The 22,381-nt window shown below is 44.4% G+C and overlaps 1 protein-coding gene and 3 long non-coding RNA genes across 10 annotated transcripts; 3 read left to right on the top strand and 1 right to left on the bottom strand.

Moving 5' to 3' along the window:
• Window positions 1–364: 364 nt before the first annotated feature.
• Window positions 365–14,428, top strand: ppm1ba (protein phosphatase, Mg2+/Mn2+ dependent, 1Ba). 6 transcript variants are annotated; one of them, XM_076160258.1, is made up of 7 exons: window positions 366–753; window positions 5,795–6,715; window positions 7,089–7,206; window positions 8,158–8,269; window positions 8,588–8,645; window positions 9,959–9,975; window positions 10,825–14,428. In XM_076160258.1, coding segments are annotated over exons 2-7 (1,203 nt in total). In that variant the 5' UTR covers window positions 366–753; window positions 5,795–5,818; the 3' UTR covers window positions 10,826–14,428. The 6 variants fall into 6 exon arrangements, with proteins under 6 accessions (XP_076016370.1, XP_076016372.1, XP_076016371.1 ...); XM_076160255.1 differs by lacking the exon at window positions 9,959–9,975 and having other exon boundaries at window positions 365–749; window positions 5,791–6,715; XM_076160257.1 differs by lacking the exon at window positions 9,959–9,975 and having other exon boundaries at window positions 365–753; window positions 10,108–14,428.
• Window positions 14,429–15,371: 943 nt separating this feature from the next.
• Window positions 15,372–16,968, top strand: LOC143008583 (uncharacterized). The gene is made up of 3 exons (XR_012964606.1): window positions 15,372–15,462; window positions 15,595–15,716; window positions 15,858–16,968. It is a non-coding gene; the product is annotated as an uncharacterized LOC143008583 (long non-coding RNA).
• Window positions 16,969–17,586: 618 nt separating this feature from the next.
• On the top strand, window positions 17,587–20,612 carry LOC143008568 (uncharacterized). 2 transcript variants are annotated; one of them, XR_012964601.1, is made up of 7 exons: window positions 17,587–17,757; window positions 18,850–18,914; window positions 19,010–19,105; window positions 19,190–19,297; window positions 19,403–19,758; window positions 19,851–19,956; window positions 20,044–20,612. It is a non-coding gene; the product is annotated as an uncharacterized LOC143008568 (long non-coding RNA). The 2 variants fall into 2 exon arrangements; XR_012964600.1 differs by having other exon boundaries at window positions 19,851–19,961.
• On the bottom strand, window positions 19,012–19,854 carry LOC143008569 (uncharacterized). Its single transcript, XR_012964603.1, has 2 exons — window positions 19,720–19,854; window positions 19,012–19,092 (listed from the first exon to the last, which is right to left on the bottom strand). It is a non-coding gene; the product is annotated as an uncharacterized LOC143008569 (long non-coding RNA).
• Window positions 20,613–22,381: the final 1,769 nt, after the last annotated feature.

Raw genomic sequence — 22,381 nt, 5'->3', positions numbered from 1 at the left:
ATATTTCACATTAAACGTTACAATGTGCTGGTGCCTGTTGATTCAGTTTAAAAGGCTATGAATCTAACTCATGAGAAAAGAAAAGAATCATTCAAGCATGTATCCCCAGATGAATCAGCAGTCTCTATCCTGAATGTGTGTGTAAATGAACCATGGCGTGTGTGCGTGCGTGTGTATATGTGTGTGTGAGAGACGGGGGGGTTGTATTTCTCTTTCTATTTCTTCTATGGTTTGTTTGTGATGAGTTGAAGATGTGTATGAGCGATACGTCGTCAGACCAATGACGCGTCATCTTGATATCCATGTTTATCCAATCAGAGAACAGACTAAAAACCTCGCCCCGCCCCCAGACTGGATGTTGAAGAAGAACGTCACCTGCCTCATACATTTAGCCTTAGCCACAGTTAGCTTGCCATTCAAGTCACAGATATCTCCTGCGGAAACCGGGGTTCGGCATTTCAGCCGACAGCCAGCGTAACTGATATTTATTAGGTGTTCCTTCTGGTAACAGTGCCAAACATGTATATTAAAGCCTTAACCCGCTGCAGGGACATGTTGAAGGGGGAATTGGTCGTGTGAAATGTAGGCTAGCTTCGCCAATGTTAGCTAACGAGCAGGGGGCCGAAAAACGAAAGTGGCTAACGCTAACTAGCGAAGCGTATCACAACAACGGACGGTAGTTGGGTCATAAACCTGCCGCGGAATCTTCCAGAAGAAGGACCGATACAGACGAGCCCCTTTTCTTTGACGTAAGTAACCTCTGCTACGTGTGATAAGATGTGTTTTTAGAATGTTACAAGTAAACACGGACATGCTAATATTAGCCAGTTAACATGTAGATAGCAGCACTGTGACAACTGTGAACTTAGCTGCATGCTAACTGAATGCTAAGAAGACGAATGGTAAACTGGTCTCTTTTTGGAGCTGCAACTTGTCGGCTATAACTTAACGATAGAGCGGCATAAGTACTCGGTTTATGCGCTGGTGACGAAGATGATTATTTGACGAAGACGGCATATCGTGTCAAGAATAACACGCTAGTTCCATCCATGTTGGCTAGCCGAGCAAGCAGTCTGCGTATTATTAAAGTGTATTCATTATTAAAGGTAGATATGGATCAGAAGGTTTATATTTGAAGGCTGGTTTGATTATGGAATCGTTTTTATTGGTGCGTAACCGTGATAAATATGGTACTGATACGTGCTGGTATCCATCATGTTTAAATGTAATTCACCCTTCATCACGATGATGGAAGATGAAGGAATTATATTGCGTCATCAGGAGTGATTATGTGGCGTTAATGGTATAAAACATGGAGGATACATAAATTAACGGTGACTTTCCATGTTTACATTTGCAACAGGTGTGACTTAACTAATGAACCAACTAATTGTTAAAAGTTGTTTGTCAGCAGGCAGTTGTTTAGTCATTTATCCATCAAAATGATACAAATCTCATGGTTCCACCTTGAGGCATTAGCTCATGTTCATTTACACATTTACACTCCTTTAATAGACAATCAGCAGAAAGCAGTCTCCATTTCTCTTGGAAAGTTTGGACATTAGACAAGTAATTCATGTAATAGTAGAATCGTTTATGTAAATAATCAGTAATTGCAACCCTAAACTCATAAATTCAAAATCTTAAAAAACAGTCTTGTGATCGCTGCACTGTTGCCGGGTAGTTGTGGCGTTTGTGTTTATGGGAGGAGAAGACGCTAAAACACTAATTTCTGCGGTCACCTATACAGTTTCAACGCCTCCAAATCCTTGAACAGGAACACACACACAGTGCAGGCAGTGTACATCTTGCATACCTTTACAAAAAATCACTACACTCTTTGTTTTGTCATTGAGAACACAGTTTTATTATGTTATTATTGTTGATATGCAGTAATCATAAGTCATAATCCATAGCTTATAGCTGTCAGATTTAGTAAATGTTACTGTCACTAAAGCCAAAGGTCACTGTTCCTTTAGGTGCATTAGATAACCTGGTCCTATTCCATTGTCTTGTCATGGGTAGTTTTATTGCATTGTTGGAGTGTGTATGACTGTGTGTGTGTGCCAGTGTGTTCCAGAAATGGCAGCATCATCACTGGCATGTTTGTGTTGGCACCTTCATGTGAAATCCTGCCCCGGCCATGCTGCTGTGGTTCATAGCTGCCGGGAGTCTGTGGGTCTGTTCAAAGGCTTTTTTCTTATCAAACATTTTTGGTCCCGTCTGCTGAATGAATCACAGCACAAGCAGATGTGCACGCAGATACGGTGTGAAGTGACAAGCTCAGAATAACCCATAGATAAATGTGTCATGTGTGAAGAGGCAGGGGAGAAGAAGTATCTGTGTGTGCCTGAGAGGAGAAAGACTCCAGTGAAAAGGAATGTTTACATCCCAAATATCACTGAAATACTGAGAATTTGTCGTTATTAGCCACAGTACTTTATGTCCCTGAGTTTGAGGTATGTATGGTAATGTTCTTTTGCTGCTGGGGTATTCCTGTAGTCTTATTTATGAATGCAATAAGTATGTGTTTTGGCTGTAACCCTTCTGTGCGATCTAAACTTGATATTGGAATGTGGAGTACCATGGGTGCTCAGCGGGATTGCAGGTCGGGTTTCTACATGGGAGAGAGAAGGAGAGAATAGGTACACAGGCACACACCCTGTTGTTGCCGAGAATCCGCTCGCAGACTAATATAACATAATGCAGTTACTTTCCTCCTCTTACGCTGGAGTCTGGTGACGGCCCCAGTAGATCTGACGCCACTGAACTGGAGATGGCTGAAGCCTTCTGTTCAAAGAGGACTTTGTCCAGGAAACTGGCTCCGTCTGATGGGATTATTTAGATGAGTCATCAAAGAGGGGGTCTGACAAGTCCTTGTTTGTCTACCTTGTCAATTTGTTGAAACGTTGCATTGCCTCACTGATGAGTAAATCAACTTACACATTGTTTTGTATAAATGTCGTCACAGCTGAGGAGATAATGTCCAGACGCATTGCCAGTGATCCATTTATGTGGTGTTTGTAGTCTCCTCTAAATGCAGAAGCAGCCAATGGGTGTTCTTAATAGGACAGATGACGGTATTGATGGATGTGATCTGATTGGAAACAAATACATTAGGCCTTGCGTCACTCCACCTTTACTCTTAAGTGAGTCAGTAGGATGAACCTCAAAATCTTATCATAGCCACACATGAGGACCAAAGGTTACAGCTGCTGTCTGCCGTCATTCATTTGCTCTCCATTGATTTTTTGCACAACTAGACACCTAAAAGTTGAGAAAAGAAGTTATTTACAAAACTGTAATGGAAACTGCTTTCCCATGGCGATCTACATAACCACTCATTTGCATAGCGTTTCAGTTTTTATCCGGGCATGGCAGATCTTTGTACGGAAGCATGGCGTGCCACTGATTATCTTGAATTTAACCACAGAAAATGAAGTTACAGCACAGCGAGAGAAATGATCAAGCGCTGTAAGATGATATGCGTGCCAAAGGCTTCCACAACTCCAGGCGAGTCGTGTTCCAAAAGGAAAGCACTGATGCAACGTTACTGTTTACTGTTAACTTAAATTATTATCAGTTAGTTAGCATTGGGTAACATTGGCATGGTGCAGTTCTGACTGGCTGGTCTTAGTAGAACATGATCATAAACCTTTCCTTTCCCAAGCAATCCAGACAGGTTTGGGGTTGTAATTCCTCGAAAGCTACTAAATTGTGGAAAGCCAGCTCCGTTGACATTTTGGAATTGTACACAATGTCCTGCATGTTACCAGTGTACTCAACCATTGCTCTACTTTTGGAGCACTCGTCCTGTCTAACTAATCTAACTGGAATTGTCAATACTAGCGAAGCAACGTGCTACAAACTGAGCTACAGAGCTGGCAGGAAAATTTCATCTGCATGTTCAGGAAGCTGACAACAGACTTAAAGGTGTCTCATTACTGAAAGTGTCCAGAGTACACAGGATAGATTTTTCCTGTGTGGTCATTTTACCACCAGAAATGACAGAATGGTGACACAGTGAAATAGGAGGCTGTAATATAGTACATTAATGTAGGTTGTTATATCACAACAATCAGGAGCCATATCTGTTTTCACTGCTGTGTGTAGTGTGTGGTTTGTGTTTGACAGGTTTATGTGGCCCGGGGTGGATCCCATCAGCAGCTGACGGCTAAATCGAGTTAGCTTGTTAAAGCTACCCTGCTGTTCTTTAGCTGGTCTGAGACCTGGGGGAAGTCTGGGGCTAGCCTGCTTTTTTACTAGCTACTCACAAATGGCATCAGCCCTTCTCTCCACGGTGGCATGCAATGCCTTTGTGGATACGTAAGCCTGAGGTGTGTGTGTTTGTGTATGTACACTAAAAGGCCATGGGAACTTGCACATGAACACTCAGGCACATAGCGGCACGGCTGTAGGCCTCTTGTCCCATACTGCAACCGCTGACATCTACTTCTTCTGTTGCTATGGAGACCAAACAGCTGCCACTCCAAGCTGCCGTAACCATAGAGACGTAAGACTCTGAGTGACATCATTCCCCAGAGTGCTCAGTAACATCACTCTGAAATATGTGCACACACACAGTCGGGCTACTGATGCTTATTTTGAATGCAAAACCCACCGAGTGTGTGTGTGTGTGTGTGTGTGTGTGTGTGTGTGTGTGTGTGTGTGTGTGTGTGTGTATGTGTATGTGTATGTACTGAGCCTGTGTTGAAATAGTGTTTAATGCTTTACATGGCTTTTGAACCTCAGCATAACAGGCCCCTCGCCTGTATCGAGTGTGTGTGTGTGCTGCACAGGCGACAGAGCAAATGATTTGGTTTAGTGATGACGGCCCAGGGCTTTGATATCAACTTAAGAAGGTGTGTGTGTACACGCATCTGTTGTCAAGGTAATACTTCAAGTGTTTTAGAACAGTGATGATTTCCAGCCCTTTGATATCGTCAGCAGCCAAGTGTGTTTGTCAGCTGATATGCAAATAGAAGCCGGCTATCAAAGGCAAAGGCAGAAACGGTGTGTTTCTCTGCGTGTGTTCTTTATTCGGCGGGTCGTCTCCAGTCTTTACACAGCATCTCTATCTGTTACGGTGTGAGGAGTTGTGCTCATCACAAGTAGTCAGATGTTTGTGTCGGTGCCCTCAGGCATGGTTATGATCACAAATTGCATTGAAATCACAGACACGTTCCACAGCAGGAGTTTCCAAGGGATTCACTGGGTTTGCAATTCCTCCAATGTTCTTTAGAGACAAGAAGCTAGAGTTCATTACACGGAATGACTTTAGTTGTAACTTTAGTCACTTTAGGCGTTTCACAAATGCATTACAGACATATAAGAAAATGCCAAAGGTCGGGGTTATGGTACATTCAGCCAACACTTATGTAGAGATGTACATGCAGAGCCATCTTCTGTTCATTTAACAACTGCAGGTGCAGTAATGGACAGATAACACATCCTCTTCACTGCTCTGTGGAGTTAGTTAATGCGCTCACCAGCACATTCTGGCTGGCCAAAGAAGCTTTTAAGCTTGCTCCCTCAGTCTCTTAAAGCATAATCCAAAGTGCCTGGACTATTTCTGGATCGATCTGTATTCATAATGGCTTTGTGAGGCCAAATTTAGATGATTGAGCCACTTAATCTTAAGCGACTCTCTGCTCTCTTTGCAATATAACTGATGTTTATTATGAGAATTCCCTAAATGTGACAACCTTTTACCACACATTGCCAAATTCAAGCAATGTTTTGTCTCTCTGCTCTTCTCCCTCTTGTCTTTCACACTCTTCTCCACTGTAGTTAGTCCTGGTTTCTCTACAGTCGAGCCATGGGGGCGTTCCTGGACAAGCCCAAGACCGAGAAGTACAACTCGCGCGGCGAGGGCAAAGGCCTGCGTTACGGCCTGAGCTCCATGCAAGGCTGGAGAGTGGAAATGGAGGATGCTCACACGGCTGTGCTGGGACTCCCTGCCCCTGGGATGACTGAATGGTCCTTTTTTGCTGTCTACGATGGTCATGCTGGGTCAAGGGTCGCTAACTACTGTTCCAAGCATCTTCTGGATCATATAATAGGTGCCAGCTTAGGGACTGGAGGAGCACAAGGTTTGCAGGGCACCCAGACTGGCTCAGACAGCTCTACCAGTGACCCTCCACCGTCAGCTCCACCCGCAGTGGAAGCGGTGAAAACAGGGATCCGGACGGGCTTCTTGAGGATTGACGAGCACATGCGTAGCTTCTCCGATCTGCGAAACGGTATGGACCGTAGCGGCTCAACAGCTGTGGGCATCCTCCTGTCACCTGACCACCTATTCTTCATAAACTGTGGTGATTCACGAGCTGTTCTCTACCGCAATTCACATGTCTGTTTCTCCACACTTGACCATAAGCCCTGCAACCCAAGGGAGAAAGAGCGCATCCAGAACGCTGGTGGCTCAGTCATGATCCAGAGGGTCAATGGCTCACTGGCCGTATCGAGGGCCTTGGGGGACTATGACTACAAGTCTGTGGACGGGAAGGGCCCCACAGAGCAGCTGGTCAGCCCCGAACCGGAGGTGTTTGAGATGGTTCGGGCCCCGGAACAGGATCAGTTTGTTGTCCTGGCGTGCGACGGGATCTGGGACGTCATGTCCAACGAGGAGCTGTGTGAGTTTGTTCGATCCCGGCTGGAGGTGTCTGACGACTTGGAGAGGGTCTGCAATGAAGTGGTGGACACCTGCCTGCACAAGGTGTGTGTCAGTGTTCCATCAAGTATGATGTGTTTTTGCACAGTAAATTTGTCATTTAAAAGGTGAATTGCTTTTTTAGATGAAAGCTTTGGCCCACAGTGAAACCTATAATGAGCCTCAGCAGCTATAATTAGGAACATGCTCTAATTAAATGTCAAATTTGTTGTTTGTTTTTGGACTTTATCTTCATAGGTACTTGAGTGACGTGGTGTGTTTGTGTCATTACATTATTGTCTCAAATCCACATAAATGCATCCTTCCTCTAAACCCGTTTATATTCCACCAGGGTTACAAACGGAGTGAGAGTGTGTGTGAGCCAGACCTGCTGCACTGACTCCCTCTCTAATCTGCTCTTCCTTCACTCACATTTCAGGGGAGTCGGGATAACATGAGCGTTGTATTAGTGTGTTTGCCCAACGCTCCCAAAGTGTCGGAGGAAGCCGTGAGGAAAGATGCAGAGCTCAACAAATACCTGGAGTCTCGAGTGGAAGGTGAGGATGGATGGATTGATGGGCGGATGGATAATGGGGGGGAATGATCCATGTGCAAACATATTGGGAACATTTTGTACAAATTTTAGGTTTATGAGGTTTATATGGCTGTGAAATTAACAAGTTGTACTCGTAAAGTTTAGTCCAGCGGACGCAAAAGTTTTCCCCAGCTTTTCTCTGAAGATTCAGTGTCGTCTGACCTCCAGCCGAGGTCGCCCTGGTTCACCTCAGAGACGAGACACGACCCTGACCTGCTTTTCCTCCAAGCGTCTTCTCTCTATATTCCTCGCTCCGCTTCTCCTTTCACTCCCTTAACCTTCACTCTGCCTTTCTCCCTCACTCAAAGCAAAACAAATCTCGCTGTAGTTGTGTCGAAAATAAACTTTAATCTGTGACCCCTTGGTGTCTTGACCCACAGTATGACATTCCCTCTGCTCACTCTGGAGTGTACAGTGTTTCACTTTGCAACACAATGAACTCTCACTCAGGCACTTATTGTGTAAGTTGTTTCAGCTCATTCTAATTCTCAGGCGAAGCAACCATGTAATGTGGGAATGTTTCTGCAAGATGAAGTTACTCTTTGGGTGACACTGGGATATGGAAAGAAAGAAAGAAGGAATTGAAAAGGAGGGGAGAGAAACAAGGGAGGAATGCTCTGGCTGAACGGCCAACTGGCCATATGCCACTCAACTAGGCTGGAGCCCCTCTCCCCCTGTCTCCTTCTCCCCCCTCTCTCTCTCTCTCTTTCCTTTCCCATATTTCTACAAGTTCAGTTGTATGGTTTCCATCTGCACTTCTGCACTTCCTGCCCAATCTGTCACATTTTTGGTCCGTGGGTTCAGTTTTCCTGTTCCTTCCGTGCGTCTCCCAGCTTGTCTTGGATGTTGGCGGCTTTGTTCATACTGACTTGTGTAACATGTCCGTCTGGTGGTGGTGTTGTTGTTTTTTTAGAGATGCTCTCTCGGTCAGCGGAGGAGGGCGTTCCAGATCTGGTGACGGTGATGAGAAACCTGACCGCTGATAGCGTCCCCAATCTGCCACCAGGGGGAGGCCTTGCCAGCAAGTAAGTACCACCTCCCCCCCTCAGGGACACTGGTGTCCCAGGATATGCTATGGGGTCCAAAAGATAGAAGTTAAGAACACTGATGGACTGTTCTTATCTGTAATGAATAAACAAGGGGGTTAGTGCTGCAGAGGAGGATGTAGCAGGGCCTCCAGCTGGCTCAGGAAACAGGCCTCCAACTGTTAAAGGACACTTCCAGCTAGTTTCTTTTTTTCTATACAGATACAGTTCTTTATTATCTCCACTTGACGTATTGGTGAAAGCAACGGTGTGGTTCAAAAGCACAGTCACAGCATTGCATCTGTATTCCTATTACAGACGCAGTGTTATTGAAGCAGTATACAACCGTCTGAACCCACACAGGGAGGAGGATGGGGTGAGTATCACTACATGTCATGGAGAGCTGTGTGTTTCTCCTCTGTTTATACAGGCAGTGCTACACAAACCCTATGCTTCAATCAGCTGTTCGTTAAGGTCCGAGTGATCCTGGAATCTTACTTTTGTGATTGATCCCTTCTGGTGGATGGAGCTGGTTGGATCATTAGACTTAATGCTACATGAAGTATTAGGAAGGACTTCATTGATGGCTTTGAGCTTCTATCACCTTGACAACTTGCTGTGCACCTTTCTTGTGTTGTGTGCATGGATGGAGCATGACGCATGCCTGACAGCACAGCTTTGTAAAAGTGTTTTAGTAGTGGACATGAATCGTTTAACATAAATATTTATAAGTCGGTCACTGCCGGTGCTTGATGGATCGAGGACACCGTCTCTATATGATGATGCAATAATAAGGAGCCAGTGGTTTAGTTCCGCTTGCGTGTCTGGGGCTGTATCATGATAGCCTTCTATCAACATTTCAGCATTTAGAAATGGATTATATGAGTTTATTTGGAAGAGACTGTCCTAGTTGTATTCCGTTTTGTTTTGCCGTATGTTAGTGAAAGCACCAAGCTGACATCCATTCATCCATCCACTCATTCATTCGTGCAGGGGGCTGCGTCCCCCCCCCCTGTCCCTGAGCCCGTCCCAGCGTCCCCCGGGGAATCCCCTGGACAGTCTTATCACTGGGCTAACACACAGAGACACAATCGGCAGCACCAACAGGGAATGTAGAGATTCTTTGGTGCCTAAAGGAACAGACAACCTCCACACAGAAAGAGCCTCCCCTGATGCAGGAGCTTAAAGGCCAGCGGATAGAGTCAGGGATGGAGTCAGGGTCAGACCGTTAGAACTGACTGAACCATCAGTGATAATGAGGTGTGTGTGTGTGTGTGTGTGTGTGTGTGTGTGTGTGTGTGTGTGTGTGTGTGTGTGTGTGTGTGTGTGTGTGTGTGTGTGTGTGTGTGTGTGTGTGTGTGTGTGTGTGTGTGTGTGTGTGTGTGTGTGTGTGTGTGTGTGTGTGTGTGTGTGTGTGTGCGTGTCTTGGTTTGTGTCAGTAGAGGTCCATTACTGTTTGCCTAATACAAACACACACACTTAAATAGATTCTACATGTAGCTAAGATAGCACTCACATCCAGATGTACAAGAAGTTTCATACAAACAATGTCAGGAAAGGTGTTTGGTAAATTTGGCACACCTAAGCGCACACACATACTGTATACACACACACATACATGCATACACACAGGTTGATGAGGGTTGTGTAGATTTATCTAATTGTGTGTTCACCCTCTGATTAACGCAGCCCTCCTGTTTCATTTGGTAAGTGATCACATATATGACTGTTCCATCCCTCCCACTTCTCTTCCAACCCCTCATCCCCACACACACGCACACACACGGGCATGACACTGGCCTCCTGCTTCGTACTTCTCCTCGTCACCCCTTCATCAGTCTCTTCCCCTGCCTTAATCTAATCTGCAGCATGTGGAGCTCCATCTCAACTTTGAGGTGTGTGTGTGTGTGTGTGTGTGTGTGTGTGTGTGTGTGTGTGTGTGTGTGTGTGTGTGTGTGTGTGTGTGTGTGTGTGTGTGTGTGTGTGTGTGTGTGTGTGTGTGTGTGTGTGTGTGTGTGTGTGTGTGTGTGTGTGTGTACCTCTGTGGCGACGCGGCTGTCGAGGTTTGATGGCAGCGGTCGTGTTCTCTGGTCCTGTCTGTTTCTTCCCCTCTCTCTCTCTCACTCAAACACGCATGCGTTGTTGTCTCACTCTCCACGGCTGCACGTGAGGTGAGAGCTCTCTTGTGCGTGTGTGTGTGTTTGTGTCTCGAGCTCGGCGATGTAACACCGAGCCTCTGAGTTGTCGTGTCGGCTTCTTGTTGCAGATGGCACCCGCCCACTGACGTTGAACCCGTGACCCCTCCGGCTTCACCTTGTCGTTCTAACTACTCTTAACTCACTTTTGCTCCTAGGAAAACTGCTCACCATCTCTAATTCCAGGTTGTTGAAAATGTATCTGGGTTTGTTTGTAGAGTTTGTATCAGTTTGGTAACAGGTTCTCCTCTTCTGTCGTCACCCTGATCTCCCTTCGGTGTGCTTCCCTCTCTCCCCCGTCTCACCGCCTCCCCCCTCCCCCCTGTCCGTCCTCTCCTCCCTTCCCCTCCCCTCTTGCAGAATGGAGGCGAGTTGGACGATCCTTGGTAGCTGTCCTGCGCAACTGCCTGATCGGAAAACAACAGGACCACTTTTCCACACAAGATCACATCTGTAGTCACCTCTTGATTTTTACTTTTTGTTTTGTATTTTTATTTTACTTTTTTTCCACACTGAGGGAACAATTGAAGCGGAATCGGCGGTTTTAAAAGCCGCACCGGACACACACACACCAATCTGGAGGATATTCTTTGTTCTTTTTATAAAATGAATTGGTCTAAAATGAGAACAACCGTAAACACCGGCCTGCTAAGTGAACTGCATAGACACCGTACAGTATACACGTCAGAGGAGACGCAAGCGAGCACAGTTCTGTTTGTTTTTGTTTTTTTTCCTTGCTTACTTTGTGGTGGTTATTTTTTTTTGTGGCGGCCTGACGGAGACAAAGATGCAGCCCGGCTCTGGGCGCTGCGGGGGCACAGTGACTGTGACGCTCTTCAGTGCCTTGCTCAGAGAACTGAGAGAGAGAACGGAGGAACTCAACAGTCCAGCAAGCTCGCAAGTACCAAAACAGCCGCTCGTGGACATGTGGGTGGACTGAACTGGACTGAAGCGGCTCCTGGGCTCCTGGACTCCTGGGCTCTTGGCATTATTGTTTTTTGAAGTGTGAACTTGCACCCAAGCTTATGACCACCCCATCCCCCCCCTTACCTGGTACCTTTTTAAATAAGGCCCAATGCCGCTTCTGCCCGTTGCCCCAGGCTACCTAGACGAAACCTCCATGGCCTCCTGGATCTCAAGTCCTCCAAAGACTCCCCGGTTTAAAGCCTCAAATTCAGGGCCCAACAATGAGCTTTTGAGCCCCAGCGCTCTCTGCACACCATCTGTAGGAACACAGGGGGGGGGGGTCGTACAGGGAGCCTTGTTTTCCACGTGAGAGAGCCGAGCTTGACTGGCAACACACTCTCTCCTCCAGACCAGGTCAGACCTGATCCAGGTCCATAGCGTAGGCGTAACAAACAGAGGGTTAAAACCCAAAGTGTGATGACTTTTGTTTTTCTTCTTGCACATCCCGTCACTCCTCCTGTCCCTTCAAAGATGTTCCGGACGTTATTTTCTCTCTCTTCCCCTCGGCCTCTCTCTCTTTTGCTTTTTGGGTCTCTTTGTTTGACAGGAGAGACTCGGCTGTCATTTGCAACGGCAGCTTTTGCCAGAATCATAAGCTTTTGAGCCTGCTGTTGTTTCAGAGATAGAAAATAGAAATTATATATTAAATCCATATATATAGATATATATTTTGATTTGTTTGTTTCATCTGAATTCCCAGCCATGCTGTTCATTGTGGCCTAATAATCCATGTGTGTTACAGATGTACGTGTGTGTGATTTAAAAAGAAAACGACAACAAAAAACCTAAAAAAAACAAACCTGTGCCACACAAACTGTCCCCACACAGCAGTGGTCCAAAGACAGGGTCTGGGGAAAAGGGATTTCAACCTTGCTATGTTCCTCTCCTTAACACATGCATGCACACACGCACACACACACATATACACTCACAATCCTGCTCATGCTGAAACTTGCCTTTTCTTTAAAACTCTGAACTATCCTGTGTAAAAAGAATGCTTTTTTCCTTTCATTGAAGAGGTTATCAGGAAAATTATATCCTCCCTTATAGAATAACTCTGGCGTGTTAGTTTTATATTGTATAACGGAGGACTTTGGTATGAAAATAACAAGCAGAGGATGACCTTTAACCTTGTAAAAAGAGAGCGGGGCAGAGTCTTCTGTTGCAGTAAGGTGGTAAAGGGAGCGGCGGCGTCGCAGGGTCGAATCAGAGCCCCGACACCCACGTCTGTGTGTGTGTGCGCACGGCCCAGAAAATTGCAATCAACCTGTCCACGTCTCCCATCGTAGACGTTGCCTCAAAGGCACGAGAGGTTGCCGTGGTGAAAAGGTCAAACACGGCCCCTGTCGACCTTTACCGGCAACCGAGACGCCGCCTCTTTTCTGTCAATTCACTTTTTCATCTTTTTTTTTTAAACAAATACGCATAGATAACACATTGGCACGTATATTATGTGTGAATGATCCTATCCGTAGATGCATTTAAAATAGATGAGGAGTATATGCAGATGTAATATACATTTCTTTAAAGACATCCAATCCTGAATTGGTAGAGCTCTCTGAAGCGGCGGCGTGGAAAGAGAAAAGGCCCGACAGCTCGCTGGCTGGTTGATGTTTTTGTGGTACATTTTGCCCTTGGTGCCATACGACAAATAGGTACTTGAATGTGTAGTTCTTTTGCAGTTACATTGTTTTATAGGGATGGTTGATCTCTTTGTTTTTATTTTGTTGTGGTGGGGGATCTCTTTATAGTTGTGCATGTTTTGTGATTGAGGGAAAAGTGCATTCTGTGTGCGAGTGGGAGATGTACTGAGCGGGCGGGCGCAATGTTCAGTGTGTTCAAACGCAATGTTGGAAAGTGAAAAGGTGAGACATTTAGATTACATTTAAAAGAGAAAAGTGAGGTCCAAAAATTCTCATTTTAGTCATTTAAACAATGAAAATCACTCAGATACGTTTGTGTTTAGTCCAAAAGCTACATTTTCTTTCCTATATCTAATTGATGGTAGTAATGACATTTCATGCAGCCGATACTTCTCTGACTTTTGTAACATTGTACCAAGTTTCAGCATGCTGAACCCGGCCCTTTAGTTTAGGTCTGTGTTTAATCTATACGAGACACTGGGCGATAGGAGGAGACGAGGGCGGTCAGGAGGGAGAGACATTTATTTTTCTGAATGTAACTCACCATTATCCACACCATGACTCCACTGCATGGACTGAACACAGCAGCACTGCAGCACCACACCCTCCCTCCCTCCCTCTCTACGCTCTCTGGCCTCCCTTTGTTTTGACATTGACTGTACTTGATCATTGTTCTGACTGTGGAATATAATATTAAGACGCAGATGTGGGAATGTTTGTCACTCTTTTTTCTTTTCTAGAGCAGATATTGGAGTTTGGGTGACGCCTGAATGGTTTAGCTACGATGTGTCTCTTTCATTCAGGCCACACAAAGTAAACACACTTTACACAGCAGGTTGCTTCCTCAAAGCGTTTTTTCCAATGCGACCGCGAGGACGACGTAAGGGAGGAAACTCGATATAGGAACCAAGTTTGCTTGTGAGACGGCCACAAAGCAGCACTGCAGCCAAGATTCCTCCGACTTGTTTTGTTTTGTTGCAGGGTTTTAGTTTGATGGATGGATTCCCTCTGATATCTGGTCCCTCTTTATATCTCCACACGTACCACCACAATGACAAGTTCCACATTTATTGTTTTATTTATTCCAATGCTTTTAGCTGTTTTAAAAATAAGAAGTGCTGTACTTTTGAGGACGGAATGAGGTTATGATCCGGCTGTGTGTGTGCGCGTTTAAGAGTATTCCACCCTCGCCTTCAGCCACCACAGCCAAGAGGAGTGAAGGTGGGGTGGGTCACAGGGAAGTGGAGGACACATCCAGGGTTTCACCATCCCTTCTTCCTGTACTAATTTCCCAGTATGATGTTGTGATGTTTCAAACCATACAGTGAACATAATCGTCAATAAAAGATGGATTTGAGTTTAACTACTGCAATTCCCTTTTTGGTTTCTTTTTGCCATCACATGTTAGCTTGTCTACTAAGCGTTCTTTGTTCAATAGACTGAGACATTATTCATACTTGCTCACACACGCATAATCAAGATCACACACGCACCATCGACATCACACACACACACACACACTGTCAAAATCACAAAAGCTCCATCAAGATCCCACACATGAAACGATCACACACATGCACCATCGAGATCAAACACACGCACCATCAAGCTCACACACACGCACCATCAAGCTTATACACACACGCATCATACTACAAAAGGAAGTTAGATATAATCACAAAGTCACAACTCCCTATTCAAAATAACTTCATTAATAATGGGCATTAAGAGGAAGATGTGGTAGAATGAGGTTTTCAACTTTTATAAATATATCCCAACTACAGATTGTAGTACAACTAGACTGATAGAGTTAGCTCAGTGTCTTTCACATTTCACAGTGAATGTTGTACTCATCAAAAACTAAAAGGTGTGTCACCTTTTCCTCCGTAGGTGGCACTACTCTACATGTCCACCAGATTGATAGTCAATCTATCTCAGACCTACATCTCTATGTATCTCATCAACACACTGGGAGTACAAAAGGTAACGCATTCACACACACACACATGTAGATCTGTCATTCCAACCGAACCAGTTCTTCCCATTGACAGTGAGTAAGGGATAAGGTGCCTAAGGTGGAATTTAGGCCTTAAATGTAATTGTTAAATTTAATAATAACAGTTTCAAAGTTTACCTACAAGCTTTTAGATTTTTCGTCTTTTCCGTCTATGTATTTTTCGATTTTAGTCTCACTCAATCACTCTATGATCGAAGGATTCATCTGACAGTGATGTTCTTGTTGTTCTTCACTCCCTTTGCCTCCAATAGAATTTCCTGTCTCTCTCCCTCTGCAGCAAAGTGGAGCGTTTGTCTATGGAGCCATGAGTTTTACTGATAAAATGGCCAATGGAGTAGCTGTGATGATCATTCAGGCCCTGAATCCTTGCCGGTTAGTCTACAGGCACATACATGAGTACACTCACATGGACCATTAAGCTACTCCTGTATACAAGAGTAACTTTATCTTCCTCTCCCACTCCCTCTCTCTCTCTCTCTCTCTCTCTCTCTCTCTAACACTCAGTACTGTTGGTTGCTGTCCGGACTGTGTATGGTACTACCATTACGTCACGGTCGTTGTGACAGGGGCTGTGGTTGCAGCTTCAGCTCTGTGTACCATCCTTATCTGGCCAATCAGAATCAGACGTAAGACACATAATTACACTCTAACTGTAATCAATCTGTCTGCAAAATACGTACATCTGCACAGCTCTCTAACTCACTTTCTCTCTACCCCCCTACATCTCTGTCTCTCTCTCTTCATCTATGTTTGTGGTCTGGCAACAGGCTACCAGGCGGACACGGACTTCAGCCCTAATGGTGCAAACTCACAACCTTCCGTTTCACCCAATGTACCAGGAATACAGAGCGATGCAGACATTCTCTCACACTGACACACGTTTCCAGGTTTAGGCTCGACTGGTACACATGGTGAAGACTTTTGAATGAACAAACAAATGAACCCTGCAAAACCCCGCAAACCCTGGACCAACAGCTTTATAAACTGAAAAGAACAAAGGGATTGTGACTGTATGAGAAACTCTATCCACAAAAACCTGGAACTTGTACTTTCGCAGTTTCTATTTCTGTTTGGAATGCTTTGTTTGAGGAGTATTGACACCATTTCCCCCCCAAACAGAATTACAGAATTAGTACAGAACAAGCTCTGTACTGAGGTGTCTGAAATGAGAGAAGCATTGTTGAAACTACTTCTATACCATCTGTTAGTCCTCAAGGACATATTGGTGTTTCAAACTAGTTTTTTCTTACATTGTTTCTCCTTTTATTTTCATCAGAGGGCCAAAATGGGAAATGTCCATGAGAATGTATACTTGGATAACAGCACTGCTATTTTTGTTGCTATATTAAAGGGATTACGTGGATACATTTAACATTCATATTAAAATACAGTGTTTCTGGAATCATGCCGTTAAATGCTGTAGAGTCCACAAGGGAATCATTCAGTCACTACAAAGAATTATGTTTCCTAGTGTAGTGTCGTGTCTTCTTTTGTTTACCAAATACCTGTGGATAAATGTGTCACATTGTGATTTTATTGAAATGAGAGTGAAGTGATGAAGTGAAGTCCTGCATCATTCCCTCAACACACTCTGCCAAAGCACTTTTCTATGGACTGTGGGTGAATGATTTGTATTTTGCAAAGGTATACTTATTAAACCTGTTTTTCATGTGTGGTTGTGTGTAACAGTCACATGAACTCATCAATCATTTGCTCAAGTTACTAGAAGTGTGAACTTTCATAAACCTCAGTTTGAGAAGTGTCTATGAACTCAGGCTGAGCACTGTTTTAGTTTGGGTTGCATCTTTATTATGTAACATACACGTAGATCACACGGAGTCCACATTCATAAGCAGTACAGTATTTAATCTTTTCTCTTATACTAAGAGTTGGTGTTTTTGTTGATGATTAAACTCCCAAATGAAATGAGCTTTTAAACTCTCAGAAAAGACTTGATCTTGTCTCTGCATCTGGAGAAGTTAAAACATTGATGAGACAAAGCAGAACCAGCAGCAAAGCTCTGTCCATGATGAACTGGAGAGTTTCATATTATTGTGATACCCACAGCTCTTTATAGACTCACTGGAAAGAGGAGGCATGGCACACACACACGCGCGCGCGCGCGCAAGTATTGCCTTGACTGAAACTCTCTGTGATTCCTTTTGATTGCAGGTTTATTCTATGTATCTTATTCTATGTAAATGAGGCAGCATTTATATTTCATTTAACAAATTACTGTTGTTACATTCAACGTAACAAGCTTCCTGAATCTAATCAAGGCTATGGTTTAAAAGACGGGGCTCTTATGTTATGGTCGGCGCCGCTTTTACAGTTTTTACGGTAATGGCTTAGCGAGGAAACCGCAGGGACCAATTGCATGCGAGTTTAAACCATCCCACGTGATACTACTCAAGCCAATGAGGTTTGTGCCTTTTGGCGGGAGAAATTGTGACGCTCCACGCAGACAGGTGACGTCTACAGTAATGGTTTAGCAAGGAAAAACTCAGAGACCAATTGCATGCGAGTTAAGCCATCCCACGTGATACTACTCAAACCAATCAGGTTTGTGCCTTTTGGCGGTAAAAAATGTGACTCTCCACGCAGACAGGTGATTGCTAAGTCAGAGCCAAGTTGAAGTCGGAAGCGGAAAAAGAAAGAGCGACACAGGTAAGTGAAAATGTTGTTGTGCTTTAGCTTGTAATTCTCTGCTTTAGCATAAAGTCGGAACATTTTGCTGACGTGTTAAAACTTAGAGATATATATACAGACGACTGAGCCGGAGAAAGTTGAGAAATAGGAGTGAGGCGGAGAAAGGGAGACAAAATGGTGCTCTCCAAAATTGTGTAGTCGACATAGTTGTTCAGAATCGGTGTTCCGTTAAAAGTGCCAATGTGAAACGGCATTATGAGACAAAACATTAGGGTTTTGAACAAATACAGCCGCTAAAATCTGAAGTGAGATCGTAGAAAACAAGTGGTCTTAGAGCCCAATATGAGCAGAGTCCACCGGGATCCGCACATTCAATGTTCCCTCAGAGCTGCTGGTATTATTCTTTCCTCGTTTTGTGTTTAGAGTGTTTATGCGTTTATTATCTGTGAAATCAGTTGAGTCAAGATGTGAAACAGAAAATGGGAGATTCAAGCATTTGCTTCCTTTATTTTATATAAGTTGAGCATTTTATTTGAACATGCTGAATTATATTTTGAAATGCTACTTTAACTTGGTACATATACTGTATGTTCTATGTTACGTGACAATGACTTGTCAAAACGTTTTTGAATCGTACTAAATTCATTTGATTTGACAGTCAGGTATTGATTACAAGCAGATGTTGATACAACGGGCTACTTAAATATCACACTACATAGTTAGACATTATGATCTTCCAGACCTTTGCTCCGAGAAATGTTCTCTAATGGCGCTCTTTAAATTGTAGTTAAATACCCCTGCTCTCCAACATAAACATATCTGCTCCATGAAGGAGCCGAATCCAAACGATTTTATTTCATTGTTTTATTTTGTTTTATTAATATAGTTATAACTTTAATTATATGGATTTAAATGTATTTAATGTATTTTGTATTTTTTGTATTAACTTGTGTTAACTTAAATGTCTTATTAGATTAAATTACATTTAAATTACTTTATTTTCATTTAATCAATTTCATTTCCTGTGGCATGTTGAGCTAGAAATTCGCTGCTTTAGCATAAAGCCAGATCATTTTGCTAACGTCTGTCTGTTTTCTTCACATTTCCCAGGGTTGGTGGTTAGGGGACCCAGGGACTAAGCGGCGGGACATCGGTGTGATGATGCTGACACAGAGGTAAATGCTTAGAAGTCATGTCGTCTGGTGGCTAAGCTGCACAATATCTCACCATCAGCTTTGACGCGTTTTGTGTGTCTGTCATTTCACTCCAGCATTGTTGCCGAGCTAAAGCCGAGAGACCCGATGTTCCCGGACGTGGCTCACAGCATCCTGATCCACAGGGTCATGATGGGCTCTCCAGCCAACAGGTTAGCATGTTTACAGATTTGTTTAGATTGTTTACAGATTTGTTAACGTGTTAATTTGCTAACGTGTGCACCTCTGCCCTTTAGGCCGACAGGACCGCTGCTTCCCCATGGACTCAGACATGAACTCAGATTTCAAACTAGACTTGGTTGAGAAGCTGTTTGCCATTGATACACAACCCAGTAACCACACACGTATGTTACGGTTAAGACGACTGTACTGAGGACATCCTTGATCTAACGTAGGGAAGGTTTCCTCATCGCTCATTCACTCATTGTATCTTTGTCTGTGTCTCAAAGGCAATGGAAGGCTTGGACCTGGACATGTTGGCTCCCTACATCCCCCTGGACGGTGACTTCCAGCTGCGCAGCCTGACACCGGAGGAGCCCATGTCGTGTGGATCACTCACATCTATTGAAAGCTCTTCTGCTCACAGGAGGTGCACAGCTCCTATCCCAGCTCGCCATTCAGCGAACACAGCAGTCGTGCAGCATCACGTGCCAGGCGCCGCCCGAGTCGATGGATGCTCCTGATCAAGCCGCAATGATCGCTAAGAGGTAAAGTAGGTGTCAACAAACTTTACTGCATTTCGCTCAGGACCTTGGCACCTCAGAACCTACAGCGCAAAAGAAAACTGTCTGAAATTCTTGGACAGGTGAGTCATCAACAACCAGACATTGTTCACACATCAGGCTTTACATCTTCACATGCAGGGGTTTGAGCCTCTGTGTTTGATGTTTTCCCCAGGGAGCAATGCTCAACGACCAACAAGTGCAGAAGAAGATGTTGAAGGTCTCCGAGTCAGAGGCACCGGCTGCAGTCTCCCATCGGACCATGCTTCTACTGCCCACAAGTGAAGTAACCCATCGTCCTGACAACTACATGTTTCAGCAAAGCTCTGAAGAATCACAGTGATGATCTGTATTTTCATCTCTTTCAGATTGGGCGAGTCGTCTGCTGGGCAGCACGTCAGAGAGCAGCTCCCTCTTCACCTTGCCGCACCTCACCCGCGATGGTCAACGCCCCCCTGCAGGGCCGGCAGTACCTCCTGCTGGGAGAGGAGCTGCTGCTGCTCTGGACCATGTTAACTGAGTCGATGCTCAGCCTGCTCACTGCTGGACCAGACTGGACACTACAGCTTCTCCCCAACGTTCTCAGTCCCTGTCTAAGGCCCCGCCCCTTATTTATGTATCTGTATGAGTCTGACCTTTGTTTGGCTGCCGCTTGTGCACTTCATGTGATATCTGCAGCATTCCACCGTACAAACGCCACAGCAGTGTCTTTGGTTTTGGTGCAGGATTCCTTTTTCCAGCAGGTCACCACTGAGTCTGGGGCTGCTGACAGCAATGTATTGTAAGCTAAAGTCACACAATTTCTATTTTTTTAAAAAGAAAACTATTACCAGCAATTTATATCAAGCCTTTTATTTTATTTTTCTCGTACTTGTATGTTGTAGTACTTGTTCTTAACAAATGTGTTTACTCCACAATTATAAACTTATTGTTTAAACCTTGAGTGGTCTGAATGTTCTCTCCATTTACCAGTTATCAGTCTGAGGTAAATACATTGAACTGTGTAACAGTCCAGTACATGCCTCTTTAATACATTACTGTAAGTGTGTTACTGTACATAGTTCATTCATATTTTACTTGTGTGCGAACTAGATTGTGATGGAGGAGGTGAGGATGGACTCCATGATGGAAGAGTAGAAGTGCACCATCATTGTCTTTGGCAGGTTGAACTTCTTCAGCAAGTGGGAGCTGATGTTGAGCTCGGGGTCCTGGGAGATGTTGGATCCCAGGAATCGAAAGGACTCCACGGTGTCAGCTGGGGAGTCACACAGAATGATGGCGGGGCTGCGTTGAGTCAGAAATCCACAACCATGTCCTTTGTGTTCAGAGCATTAATCTCCAGATTGTTCTGCCTGCACCAATTCATCAGTCAACAGTCAACAGTCAATCTCCTGCCTGTAGGCGGACTCGTCCCCATCGGAGATGAGTCCAATGAGCGTGGTGTCTTCCCCGAACTTCAGGAGCTGGACCGACAGATGACTGCAGACGTTGGTGTATAAGGAGAAGAGCAGAGGAGAGAGAAAGCAGCCCTGATGGGAACCGGTTCTTAAGTAGCGTTTGTGAGTTGCTCAGTTAATGGTGGTCAGTATAATACCATTGATCCATGCCCTGCTCTACAAGATAAACATATCTGCTCCATGACGGTCTAGTAGTGTGTGCCTGTAAATACGGTGTGTGTTTTGGGTCTAAGTCCAAAGGAGAAAATGTTATGTCATTGTTTTTTATTTATTTGTTTTTAACTTTAATTGAATGTATTTAAATGTTTTTAATGTTTTTTTTAATTCCATTGAATGTGTTAAGTTAAGTTAAGTAACTTGTGTTAAGTTACATTTCTTTTATTACATTAAATTACATTTGAGTAACATTATTTTCATTTAATTAATTTCATTTCCTGTGGCATGTTGAGCATGGAATTCTCTGCTTTAGCATAGGCCAGATCATTTGGCTGACGTCTGTCTGTTTTCTTCACATTTCCCAGGGTTGGTGGTTCGGGGACCCAGGCACTAAGCGGCGGTACATCGGTGTGATGATGCTGACGCTGACGCAGAGGTAAATGCTTAAAGTCATGACGTCTGGTGGCTAAGCTGCACAATATCAAGCCTTTTATTTTATTGTCCTCGTACTACTGTTTGTAGTACTTGTTCTTAACAAATGTGTTGACTCCACAATTAGAAACTTATTGTTTTAACCTTGAGTGGTCTGAATGTTCTCTCCATTTGACAGTTATCAGTCTGAGGTAAATACATTATATTGTGTAACAGTCCAGTACATGCCTGTACGATGACTTCCAGCTGCGCAGCCTGACACCGGAGGAGCCCGTGTCATGTGGATCACTCACGTCTTTTTAAATCTGTCCTGCTCACAGCTCCTAACCCAGCTCGCCATTCAGCGGGCAAAGCAGTCGCGCAGCATCGCCGGCCGAGTCGATGGATGCTCCCAATCCAGCCGCAATGATCGGTAAGAGTTTACTCTGAGTGTGTTGCAGGGTCTCGCAGTTAAACAATGAAGCGTCACTCAGGACCTTGGCAGCTCAGAACCTGCAGCGCAAAAGAGAGCTGTCTTTACGTTTCATCAAAGCTCTGAAGAATCTCTCCCTCACCCACGACGGTCAACAGTCACTAAAGTAAGTGAAGGATTTGTGTCTAAGTTTGGTGTGTTGTTAACATTACCATTTATTGTTAGCTATTGGCACCATGAGAAATAATG

The sequence above is a fragment of the Genypterus blacodes genome, unplaced genomic scaffold, assembly GCF_046128005.1.
Source record: "Genypterus blacodes isolate CSIRO-AG114 ecotype Tasmania unplaced genomic scaffold, CSIRO-AGI_Gbla_v1 ptg000105l_1, whole genome shotgun sequence".
NCBI lineage: Eukaryota > Metazoa > Chordata > Actinopteri > Ophidiiformes > Ophidiidae > Genypterus > Genypterus blacodes.
This window is presented reverse-complemented; position numbering and strand designations above follow the sequence as displayed.